The following is a 13,180-nucleotide window of genomic DNA, read 5'->3' as shown; positions in this document are numbered from 1 at the left end:
GGCTATTCGACCTTTAGTATGTATGTCCTTTCAGATTCACATAAGCAACAAGGATTCCTACAGTTTTACATCCTATCCAGTGGACTTCATCTTAGAGTGTAAATCCCAGTATTGCAAACTATATGACCTGGATCTCCCAGTCCCGATCATCAAGCTGCCCTTACACTGAACTACAGCACCATCACACACACAGAACACAGGATATTATCATCTTTAAAAAAAAAATCCTAAATAATTTAAGCTATAAGCTGTAATGAAAAATGAAATGTTTGAATGACTTACAATCTTTGAAGGAGTCAGTTGCTTGTAAATGTCTGTCTAATGAAGACTGTCTTATTGGTTTCATCTTTTGAATCTAAAAAGGGAACAAACAAAGTGAAAGACAATACACAAAGGAACAAAATCAAGATATTTCTTAAATAAAAACAAGATAAAGTCATGATGAATTTCATTCCAGCTATACTTGGTTGCATTCAAGAACCGTCTACGAATCTATCAAATAAACTGTTCATTCAAGTTATCAGACTGTTAGAATAGGATTCTATTACAGTTCAAATCATAGAGATTGCAAGTAACAGTGATGAAATATAAACATAATCTTGTTCATCTTTTGGATACAGGCAATATAGGGGGGGATCCATTTAAGAGAAGTCCATTGCAAAATGGCTTTACTGCAGTTAAACCAAATTACAATGAAACAGTTCAGGAACATTCATGTAGTGCAGGTGGAATACAAAGCATTTACTCCTCACATTTTTCCACCAGAAGTCCACGATTGAAAAAAATATATAGAATGAATGGTTCACATACATTTACATCTTTGGTAATGCAGTGAACAAGGACACAATACAGTTGATTCACACAATCTAGCAAAGCTGTGGCTTTGTTATAAATACTAGCATACCGGTATCAGTGAATCTAATCCGAATTTTGGGTTTGGAAGATTTGAATAGCTTATCTCAGCAAAAGGTTTGCACCGATTTTAAAATGTTGGTTATATTAACCCTACTCACAACACTTTGGTCTCTTGTTGGCCCCAAATGACCATTTGTATTGATTTTTTTCCGAAATAGGGCAAAATGATTAGTCTGAATCAATAGTGGGTGGATTTTGGCATCCTAATTTTAAAAAAGATATGTGCGCTGATATCAGATCAATCCATCTCATTGAACGAGTTTACACAGTTTGGATCATTTTGGTCATTTCAATCAGTGGCTAGCGTTTTGCTACACTGCACTAGTTGAAAGATGTCGACCCATGAGCTGAAAAATTGGCCTGTCGCTGCCTAACTGTGGGGGCGCTGTTAATTGTGAAACCACGCTATTCCTTTATAATGATCCATTACTACAGCTCCTCAAATTTCTATTTCTGATCCCACAATACATGTCTAACTGCTACTTCTATAAAATCCCAGTGAATGGAATCTGACATACCTCTAAGTACTGTTTGAGAACCTCAGCTCTCGTCATACATTTCTCTGTCTCCTTCAAGAGCAGGTCTTTCCTTTTACCTTTTTGTTCAACTGTAACAAAATCATAATACAAGAGTTTAAATGTAGAGTATAGCAAAGACCTTCTGGGGAAGTGAACAAAGTATCATTCTGTAACCAGGAGGGTCCAGGTGTGAAACCATGTCCATGCGCTGTACCCTTTGGTAAGGCATTAATCCTCATTACCAAGTCCCTCGGAAAGGACTTAGAACCATCTGTCCCCTGGTAGGTTACCTACAAGCATACACATGCTTTCTTAGCAGTCGGGTAAAACAAACAAACAATCTTGTTGTAAGTAATGATGATTTGCAAATTTGTTTACACAATTTTAGAGAAAGAAACAATTATTCCTTACATTATTTCAAGTCGATAAAGCACTAAATCGATCATATCATTAAATTATTTTCAGCATTACCCTCAACCAGAATGGTAAATTTCAATGTTCTGTTAGAGAATCTTTTTCTTTTTCTCAGTACTTAAAGGGATCCGGTAACTTTGTCTCAGATTCTGAAAACACATTCTGGATTTAGCTCATGATGCAATGATAATTATAAACCTTTAGGTCAGTCAGGAACCCCGTGACTTTTACAAGCCGATCGCCTGTCTGATTATCAAGATATTTATGATTGGAATTACAAATTTTGAAAACCGTTCGCCTGACGGTTTTCATAACACTACAGTCTATTGGGGAAAACGAGTATGGTAAAACCGGTCACTCAAAGATTTTTACTTTTTTGAGGCACTTCTTGATCATTTTGAAGCGCAATTTTTGTAGGGCTTTAATATTACATCATATCACAGACACTGATAACACGTAGGGCCGTGTATCTCAGATTTAACATTGTTAAACGATCCCTTTAAGGAAAATCAACTGTTTTCTGACATAAAAAAGTGTGTTTTAAAGATATAAAACATTTTTTTTCCTTGGACATTATGTCCCATTGAGTTTTCCAACTTTATTACATTGTTCAACAAAATCAACCACAATATGATTAAACTCTTCATACTGTTTATAAAAACTGGAACTGTCTTAACCTTTTGCCTACTGATACAGGTTGGTCAATGTATCAAGCCTATGTGAATTAGAAAATATAGAAGAAACGGGTTAACAAAATCCAAAAATAACCTGGCAACTCACCTTGTAATATTGGCATTAGATGACTCAGGGCTTGTTCATACAGGTCTAGAGCTATCAGGTATTCTTCATTGTTATCCTGAATTACAAGAGAAAGGTAGATATTGATTTCAGCGAAGGATTAGTGAATAAAATATGCTGAATGTTCTATAAGGGAGTGGAGCCTTTTGTGTCTACAGTCAGCTAGAATTTATCATCAACGACATCAAGCACACATGTTTCTTTTTAAATCATCTATTCAAATATTCTAACTGCATATACTACTAAACTTTCACATCTCTGTTCTATATTGGTGTGTGTTGGGATTGGATTTATAGAGCACAGTTTACTTTCATAAGTATAGAGAGGTCAATCATGAGGAGCGGTGACACAAGTTAATAAGAAGATAAATCATAAAATTACGATGAGCTATAACAAGTCATAAAGATACAAAGACAATTATAACGATGAGTTAACATCTAGAGAAAGTCTGATTGTTCTGACTGTTTGGAATCTAATCTGAGTTAACTCTGACTCGAGTCCAAAACAAACTCCTTTATAATGGGTAGACCCTCTATTAGGAGTTGGTCAACCTTGAGTCCTTCATTAAATGACTATAAGTATGTCATAACTTTTACTCATTAGTGGGGAGTGGGTCTATTATCTGGAAGGAGTGATGTTGAGATTAAGAAGACCATAAAGTAACCAGTGCTAAGAGGTTGTACGAGTTATAGTTTTGAAGAAAGTGTGAAGTTTGTATTTACTACCTGTAAGTTTGTATTTACTACCTGTAGAGGTATTGATATAGTACGGATATATTATTGATGAATGATCACCTAACAATATTACAGTGTTTGCTTTATACCTCTCTTGATGCATCTTTGGCCAGCTTCACTGCAACTTTCATATCTGGGTTTCCATTAGCCATTTTATCTGGAGAGAAAGTAATGAGGATACCATGGGAAAAAAAATAACAAATGCAAACTAACAAGGAAGTTTATTTAGCTTCGAGGAATGAAATTAACTGCCATGATAATACTGGTCAATTTTTTTCAGATAAAATATTAAATATTTGTAAGAAAGTAGCAGACATACTACAATTCAGTATACATCATCTTGACAAGTCGTTTCTCTTCTGCAGTTAAACAGTTTGATTTACTGATCACTCTCAACTCAATTCTTAAGTATTTTTTTTCCTTTTGCCATGTTTCTTTTCAGTTCTTACTGCTGACATATCTTTACAGGCAGCATTAGTAAGATTGACCAAATAGTTACAACAGAAAATGCCTTCTATTTAAATGGCAAAGAGTGGATGGTATATGTGTATATCCTGTATCAAACATTTATTGGTGTTTGATTGGTTGAGAGCTCTTCACGGGACCAGAAATATTTCAATCATTTTAAGGTTGCTCTGAAAAAGTACTATTTAGGAGAACTATTTGAGTTTTGGTAGTTGACAATTCAGCTAGCATACAGGATTTGAAATGCCTCCAGCGGGCAAGTCCCATGGTTTCACAGCGCTCACGCGACGCAATCTATGCTGAGCCACAGTCTAATTGACTGCGCTGCACTACTGTTGGAAACCTCCAATATAAAGGTGAGTTATTCTGCTTGATGATACATTTTTGATGGAGGATATAAAACAAATACACCCTACCTTCTTTTCAAGGTACTGGTTAAAACTATGGGCCTTGGTGACTCGAACAGTACTATTAGAGTCAACTCTTGCCCATAGTTTTAATCAGAACCTCTCAAGTCAATGTATATTTGCATATTATATAAGTTCATTCTCCTAAATTCTCCTTTTACCTAAGAGATGAATATCATGCACGAGTCCCGAGTTGGTGGAGGATCTGCTTGCTTGCTCACTATCATCCTGGACAGATTCTGAGTTATTTAGAGGTGTTTTCTTGGGTTTTAATAATCCTTTCAGCTCCTCTGCTCTCCTCATGTACTCCATGCCTCGCACTTTCAGAGCTTCTTTCTTAGTGGAATCTCGCTCATCTAAAATGGAGAAAAAACAAACAAACAATACAAAAAATAAAAAAAGTAGTTAAGCAAGTCGTATGGAACAAGGAGCCATAAAATTTACAATCATTCACAAGTTTTAATCATCCTTCAAGCTCCTCTTGCGGTCACAATTCTCCATAGCTTTTAATCTTAGAGTTTCATCTTTGGATGCTTTTCACTCATCTTTTTTCTTCAAATACTTATCAAGAAGATGAATGGCCATTTAAATGACTTGCTGGTACAGAAAAAGACATGACATTTGCTGTTTTCATATGCACCGGCCTACTATATGAGAAACTTACATTGGATGGCTGGGATGAAGTATTCCATGGCTTTAAGATAAAGCCTGATTGCTTCTTTCCATTCTCCTTTCTGGTCAGACTTCACAGCTTCCATTACAGTTGTTCTCTAAAATGAAACATTGAAAGATGAAACGTATTCAGGAATGAATAATAATATATATGCGCCTTGTTTACCCAGGGTAGCTCCATAAGTATTAAAACTGTTCTCCATGACAGCCCTGTAATCATATTATGAACTCTGCTTTTGCCGAGCTACCATGGAAAGGTGCTCAAGCATTACAGGAATTTCTTCCTATTGGATACCTATTTACACTTGGTGGAGAGTGGCAAATGTAAATTAATGTCTTCGCAAAGGACATTAGTGCTGCGGTGGGACTCATACTCCAAACCGTGAGACCCACAGTCCGATGATATATACACTAGACTACGATGCCTCTGATAAACTTCTCTCTCGAATAATCTCTTGGAAATGTTTAAGTAGTGAGATGTACAGTCCGGTACATACTAAGTATTACATTATAAAACCATAAATAGAATTATAAGTGGCTTTTTTCTAGTCATACATGTAGAAGATGGTGATAAAAGTATCCAAGTTTTTTAAGGATAATTCTCAAGAAACACTGCTTGGAGAGTAAATAAACTCAAAGGATTTATTGATTCTACCTCTAAATGTCAGCAAAAGTATATGAGCTATAGATAATGATAATAATAATAAAAACGGTGCTTATAAAGTGCTTTCCCCCAAAGTCTCTAAGCGCTTGGTATTACTACTCACAGCTTTATCCAATGATTCTGAGCATGGAATATGTTCTAGATCGATGAAAGGGTGATGGAAGAAATCTTCAAACTCTATCCTCTCGCCTGGATCTCTCTTAAGAAGCCTTGAGAGAAGGTCTCGACAGGCAACAGACGACTCAACAAAGGTGGGGATCTGATGCAAACCGCAAGAAAAACAACATATAAGTATAAGGTAAACTATGAATTAGTGCAACAAGTAAGAGAGTTGGTGGACTGTACTCACAGAGAAGAAGAAGCCCCTTAAATTTTCCTCGATTTACTTTGCATAATTTTTTTTTTTAATAAGAAAAACAGTTAAATTGTTTACAGTATCATTGACATTCTTGTATAAGGGTAATTCCATAAATTAGGGACCCACTTTGTGACAGTTTTGGTGTCCCACTTACATAAGGAACCCACACATATTTGTGGCTCTGAGTAAAGACTTAAATAGTGGAGTGAGATTGTATAGTGATTTCTAAGCATAATATTGCATCCTCATACCTAGAATCACTTAACAATCTCACTCCGCTATTTAAGTCTTCACTCAGAGCCACAAATACGTGTGAGTTCCTTATGTAAGTGGGACACCAGAATTGTCACAAAGTGAGTCCCTAATTTATGGAATTACCCATAAAAAAGACTTACAATTTGACTGCAAAGACGTCCATGAAATCAAGTCAGGGGCAAATTCAATACCTCATTGTATTTCCCCCCCCCCCCCCCCCAAAAAAAAAAAAAAAAAAAAAAAAAATCATGTTAGGATTGTAATGTTAACCCCATACATATACGGTAAGCATATATTTTACGTCTCCCTAGCATCATTTCACGAAACCGTCATAAAGTACAAGTTCGCCGACATCTCATTGAAATGCGTCTATTACAATTACCAAGTGTTTCAATGGGATGCTGGCGAATTAGTCTTACAGCATATCATAGCTACAATCTGTATTTGCAGGCATAAAGGTAAATAAATGCTATCACACTAACCTCAATAGGTTTGGGGCTTCTAATCTTTTCAGCTAACTGTGCGTAGGAGCTTGAAGCTAAGGGTGGACCGCCAAAAAGACATTCTGAATCATGACAAAGAAGAGGTGACAGGTGGAAAGCCATGGGTTTATTTGGCAAAGGCATTGCCGGTTCCCATACAAATTCAATGGGTCAAGAACTGGAAAGTTCGACAGAAATTATAGATTTGGAACCGATAAAAAATAAGTAACATATTTTGAAGGTGACTACGTAGATCTCATCAAATCATCACGGGATTTCATAAAACCTGAATGATAGTTCAGTAAAATAAGAAAAGGGTTGACACTGCTGTACATTCTCTATGGAAGCCAGACTAAACTTTGTCTTATCGTCTTCCCCTGTATCGTATCTGTGCATGTGTCGACTCGCACAGTGCGGGAGGAAGGTCGCCATCTACTGTCGAACATCGTATTTGCAGTAGGACCAATTAGAAAAGCACTTTGCAATAGGATTTAGAATACTTGATCCAAATATGTGACATGGTTGATTTTTATAAACAAAATTTCTGCTCCAAATACGACGCTCTTCATAATATTCATAACCCTTCATCCACAGCATTGGATAACTTCATTTTACTACATGATAGTTGTACCAGAAAATTTGTATCTTGTTCAGAATTGTTTAAGTTGATGATCTGATTGTCACAAATACAATAGTTTACTTTTTCCTTTTTCATACTAGCTGTGCAGAAATGATCCTTTAAAGCCTATCTGCACTAGTTTGGCGAGGAGAGACTAGACCTCCCTGCATGGTCACCTCATCAAATCAGCTCTCAATTAACACAAGTAAAAGAGGATCATGGGGGACCAACGGGCACTGCTTAGGCATTGTTTTCTATGTAGAGGGAGCAAGTAGCTTAAAGTAGTACAGTGGGGTTTTACTGGATTGCCAACCTTTCATGCAGCTAATCTTACCAAACATGATGACCCCTACTGACCAGAGGTCAGCCTTAGCATTGTAGATCCCATCTGTGATGATCTTACCAAACATGATGACCCCTACTGACCAGAGGTCAGCCTTAGCGTTGTAGATCCTATCTGTGATGATCTTACCAAACATGATGACCCCTACTGACCAGAGATCAGCCTTAGCGTTGTAGATCCTATCTGTGATGATCTTACCAAACATGATGACCCCTACTGACCAGAGGTCAGCCTTAGCGTTGTAGATCCTATCTGTGATGATCTTACCAAACATGATGACCCCTACTGACCAGAGGTCGACCTTAGCATTGTAGATCCTTTCTGTGATGATCTTACCAAACATGATGACCCCTGCTGACCAGAGGTCAGCCTTAGCATTGTAGATCCTATCTGTGATGATCTTACCAAACATGATGACCCCTACTGACCAGAGATCAGCCTTAGCGTTGTAGATCCTATCTGTGATGATCTCAGGGGCCATATAGAGAGGTGATCCACGAAGCATGTCTGCTTGAATATCCTCTGTGATGTGCTGAGCAAATCCAAAATCTGCATGAAAAAAATACAAAGTCGTAGCTCATTTTGATTTGAATCTAGATTTAATGTTTTGCCACACAGCTTAACCCTTTTTCAATTTATTGTAATGGATTAAACATTAAATTGATGAAGAAGAAGACTGAATGAAACGTGGACAGAGATAATAATAACAACTTGATGAATTCAATCTGAATTAGTATGGCATACATCTCATGTGCAGGTCATTGATCTAATATTTTGACTATCCTCATCCACCTAACTCCAAAAGGTTCTTCTATTCAACATATCAACAAAATAAAACCATGTGGAGTGCAATTTAAAAAAAAACAATAATCTGTACTTTTTCTTGTGAAATTTCTAAGATAGATGGTTTTAAGAAAAAGTCAATTTCCGTTTAGACTTTTTTGTTGTTTAAAAAGCTCATAGTATTTCAAAGGAATAAATATAATAGATAGAAATATGATTACCTGCCACCTTAAGTACTGGGTTGTATGAATTTGAAAGCAGGAGGTTCTGAGGCTTGAGATCCATGTGTGTAATGTTTCTGGAATTGAGGAACATGAGTGCGCTGGCTGCAGAGACAAAAACAAGACTTAAAGATAAGATCACATATTTGTTCAAAATTTAGCATTTCTTCCTTAAACACAGTGACATGAATGATCAACAATAAACAATGACTAATCCATTAAACTGTTCATTCTGAATTAACAACACTGAATTTGTAATCCATCAGCATTTTTACTATACCCACATCCCGCAATGAATATGACTTTGTTATGAGTCAACATTTAATTCAACACATAATTTATGGTTCTTTCCATTTAAAGAAGTCTTGTACATTGCTATAGACATGTTGCTCTTGAGTTGAAGAACAGCATTAGCAATATCAATTCCATAGGAATATCAGAATATTTTCTTTAATAATAATAATAATAATAATAATAATAATAATAATCATTTAAAGTCCACTCCAAATTTTATTAAACCGAAAATGGAAATTCTTTTTGCCCAATTGATTGTGAGCTCGGCAGTCACTGAGCAGCGCCAGATCTTAACATATCTTTGTAGTAGGACAAAGTACACTGCTGATTGATAATCATAAACCGCATCACATCACAGTCAATACTGTTTAAAACATCAGTAATCATTAGAACTGTTACCCTTGCAGCATCATATATTTTGACATGTATACATATAGGTTGTATATTGCGTCTTGTCTATTAAACGCTGAAAGGGAGAGTCCTGTCATCTTCAGTTCAAGCTATGAAAATGAGAGAAGTACCTAGCTGTCTGAGAAATGTTTTGACAGTTGCCTCGGGAAGAGCTATTCTTTTGTGGATGGTCTGAGATAGATCCCCTCCACTGCAGAACTCCATTATGAGATAGATGTAATGTTGGTCCCACTGGAATAAAAGAAAACAGAAGAAATGGAGTGGTCATTGTTCACATATATCTGGAATCTATTAACCCACATCATCAATAAATAGATGCTCGTAAGGTTTCCTGGGGGGTTTTCACAAAGATCCTAAGTTGAACTTATCTCTAAGTTGGACTTAACAATTATGGAAAGCCATTAGCATCTATGAATATATATTTTGTAAAATTTAATTTAAAATGCATAAAATATTGATTCAAATCATTCATATTTTCTATCACCAAAGAGATTTCATGTTATTGATGTGGAATTTATAAAAAGTCAAATATACTTGAATTTTCACTTGTTAATATATTTTATTTTTAGGCTACAATGGCTCTCCATAATTTTAAAGTACAACATAGAGTTAAGTTCGACTTGGGATCTTTGTGAAACAGCCCCCTGGAGTCATCAAGGAACTCCATCTTGTGTGAGATGACGCCCTTACGGCTCTCCAACCTTGATTTGTCACTTTAGCTGGAAAATGTCATGAGAAAAAGAGAAAAATCACAGATGTTATCATCCACATGTATCAGTTTCATTCAAGTCTTAGTGAAATACAAAATGTATAATAAGCTAAAAAAGATTATATTATCCTTAAAATCTAATACACAACTGTGCAGTTGTTCTTGAACAGTAGAAAAAGTTTGTATGGAGAACACAGCCTTTGTGAGAAATGAAATGCTCACAGCATTGTAAGCAATTTAACCTACAGAATTCTTATATTTCATAAAGGAAAAAAGAGATTGGATGTCTTTCTATTTGAAATTCAAAGGGGGTTCACATGTTGCAAAGACAGATGTGTGTCTGATACCAGCTTGTAACAAGAAGAATACAAATACAAAAAAAAAGTTGTCTCGCAAAATTTTACTTATAGTAATGATTGCATGCGTGGCTACAGGTGAAGGTCAATGATAAAGAAGTTTGTGTAGAGCATGAAGTCCAAAGGAGATTACACTATTGACTATTGAACCTTGCAAATAATCATTGAAGTGTTGAGTTACCTGGAAGTCTTTGAGTTCCACAATGTATTCATGTTTGATCTTCTTGAGAATCTCAATTTCCTGAAGGAGGTTTTCTGTGGAGAGTTTGTTGAGGCTCTTCTTGGAGACACATTTGATTGCTACCACTTCTCTTTGTTGGCTCTAAGGGTTAAAAAAAAAGTAAAGAGAACATGACAATTATATGGCTCAGTAAAAAAATGAATTCTTGTTTCTCAGCCAGCTATTCCAGAAATAGGGAGGAGTTTCATCATCTTTTAAAAAAATAAATATTCAAAAATTCACTCCTTGGTCCTAATCAAATGATTGGTCTTCTTTTTCTTCTTAAAGATAATCTGCCTCCTTCAATACTGAAGATTCTTGCAGATGCCGTATATTCGGCCTGATCGGGTTGTGCAGGTGGACCATTACACCGGGGTTTCCCCCTACTCTTATACGAATAGTGCAATGGGTTCTTAACGTGCAAGGGTGGTGACTCTCCTGTACACGGGACCTCCATTTAACGTCCTATCCGAGGGATGGAGTGTTTTCCACTTGACATAACCTGGGTCTATGAACAAGGGAAGTGGCACGTTAACACACAACGCAGACTTCAGTCATCTGCCTGGGTGGGAGTCGAACCCGGGATCTTTGGTTCGACAGGCAGCACTTTACCGACTGAGCCAACTCGCCTCTAAAGTCGTGTGTGATTCATTTCATTCATTTAGGAGTGCCCTAAATTCAGTGAACTCTGTGCATGCAACTTATACTACAATTAACTAATCACCATCAGCATCATCGTAAAATAAGTATCCAAATGGTTATTCGCGTTTCCAGCAGAACCAGCATAACAAACTCTAGTGTAAATCGCATGTTACTTGTTAGCTCATTGTCATCAGGAAAATCTATATGGCAAGCAAATTGGTATCACTTCCGTATCACATTTTTTATTAAACTCTAGACCAATATCAAATACTTTGTACATGTATGAGTAGAAGAAGAGTCCACTATCAAACTCTGAAGGTAGTTTGCAAAGTCCTCGGATGTACATGTAGGACTCTTGGAGTAGGCGATTACAAAAGCATTAGGTTTATTTTACGGCACTATTCACGCTGGGCCTGGGTGCCAATTAAGGCTAATTAAGATGAGATCAGACATTACAGAATGCAACAGAAAAATTGTTGTCGATTTCAATGAAACACTGTTTGAACACTAACTTACTGACTAACAGCAGTTGAGTTAGGTGCGCAGTTAATGGTTATAGACCTAGGCCTACTAACAAGTTATAGCCCCACCATCACACAATTTAAAAAACTAATTAAATGAGCAGTGGCTCATTAACGAGAATGTTGGCAGACCAAAAAATAGTTCCACACAACATTCCAGTGCAAACTATGTGTGCTCATTCGCAGTCGCTTCAAGCTTCAATTAATCGAATCCAAATGACTAACACAAATTTGCTTATGTGGGACAATGCACGGAACAAGAAACAATGTAAACAAATCAACGTTAATAAGGGAAATGCGGTTTCCTGCTTATTAAATAACATGATTTTGAATTGACTATTTCATTAATAGTAACAGATGAAACATACCTTTCTGTATGCCTTGTAGACTGTAGCATAAGTGCCACTACCGAGTTTTTCTGTGAATACGAAACCCGGTAGTCGGGGAATTCCGTATGCATCGGGGGCTGCCATCTTGGATGACCGTACGAGTCTAATTTTGGATGAAACCAATGTTGTCATGCACGTGATGTGATTGGTACAAAGTTTAGGCGTTACAGTAACGAGACAAATATAGTTTCCAATTATTCTTTTTTCTTCTCCTCCATTTCATTTTTCTTCTTCTTCTTCTTCTTTTTCTTCTTCTTCTTCTTCTCAGTCTTCTTCTTCTTCTTCTTCTTTTTCTTTTTCTTCTTCTTCTTCTTCTTCTTCTTCTTCTTCTTCTTCTTCTTCTTCTTCTTCTTCTTCTTCTTCTTCTTCTTCTTCTTCTTCTTCTTCTTCTTCTTCACAAAACCGCCTTGAGCAATAGAAACTCAAAACTTTAGAATTTGCAACGCCCTTGATCTCTCTCTCTCTCTCTCTCTCTCTCTCACTCTCACCGTCCCTCCCTCTTTCTCTCTCACTCTCTCACTATCTTCCTCTTTCTCTAGCTCTTACCGTTGTTTCATCTCTCACTCTGTCATCATCATCATCATCATCATCATAATCATCATCATCATTGCCACCATCATCATTATTTATTTATTTATTTATTCAGTTTTATTTAAAAACAGGGTAGTCTTTTCAGTGCCAAATGCCTGGTTTACGAAAGAGCCCTGTACATACAAAGATTTACAAACAAATAGAATACTTTGTAGAAAACAAAGACATTATATAAACAACAAACCATAAGAGATTGAGAAGAAAAGAAAAGAAAAAAGGTTATTATCATCATCTTCATCAATTTATCATCATCATCATTACCATCATCATCATCATCATAATCATCATCATCATTACCATCATCATCACTTTCATTATCATCATCATCATCATCATCATCATCATCATCCTCCTCCTCCTCCTCCTCCTCCTCCTCATCATCGCCATCTACACCTCCTT

The 13,180-nt window shown here is 36.4% G+C and overlaps 1 protein-coding gene across 1 annotated transcript; it reads right to left on the bottom strand.

Moving 5' to 3' along the window:
- Positions 1-226: 226 nt before the first annotated feature.
- On the bottom strand, positions 227-12,313 carry LOC586101 (serine/threonine-protein kinase ULK3). Its single transcript, XM_030976935.1, has 13 exons — positions 12,170-12,313; positions 10,600-10,740; positions 9,464-9,584; positions 8,649-8,753; positions 8,050-8,193; positions 6,683-6,765; positions 5,691-5,846; positions 4,916-5,021; positions 4,413-4,607; positions 3,469-3,536; positions 2,628-2,703; positions 1,434-1,522; positions 227-355 (listed from the first exon to the last, which is right to left on the bottom strand). The coding sequence occupies exons 1-13, from the start codon at positions 12,272-12,274 to the stop codon at positions 242-244; spliced, it is 1,503 nt and encodes a 500-aa protein (XP_030832795.1). The 5' UTR covers positions 12,275-12,313; the 3' UTR covers positions 227-241.
- Between the last annotated feature and the right edge of the window lie 867 nt (positions 12,314-13,180).

Source organism: Strongylocentrotus purpuratus, unplaced genomic scaffold (assembly GCF_000002235.5).
Source record: "Strongylocentrotus purpuratus isolate Spur 01 unplaced genomic scaffold, Spur_5.0 spur5_scaffold_9, whole genome shotgun sequence".
NCBI classification, from domain to species: domain Eukaryota; kingdom Metazoa; phylum Echinodermata; class Echinoidea; order Camarodonta; family Strongylocentrotidae; genus Strongylocentrotus; species Strongylocentrotus purpuratus.
Note: the sequence above shows the minus strand (reverse complement) of the source record. Positions and strands in the feature narration are given on the sequence as shown.

What these genes read in the sequence shown, in the direction of transcription:
- LOC586101 (XM_030976935.1), bottom strand. Translation starts at nt 12,274, where the DNA reads ATGGCAGCCCCCGATGCATACGGAATTCCCCGACTACCGGGTTTCGTA. An exon ending in TCTACAAGGCATACAGAAAG is followed by an intron (nt 10,741 to 12,169) that starts GTATGTTTCATC and finishes TTTAACCCTTAG; the next exon opens with AGCCAACAAAGAGAAGTGGT. An exon ending in GCATGATATTCATCTCTTAG is followed by an intron (nt 3,537 to 4,412) that starts GTAAAAGGAGAA and finishes CTTTCTCTCCAG; the next exon opens with ATAAAATGGCTAATGGAAAC.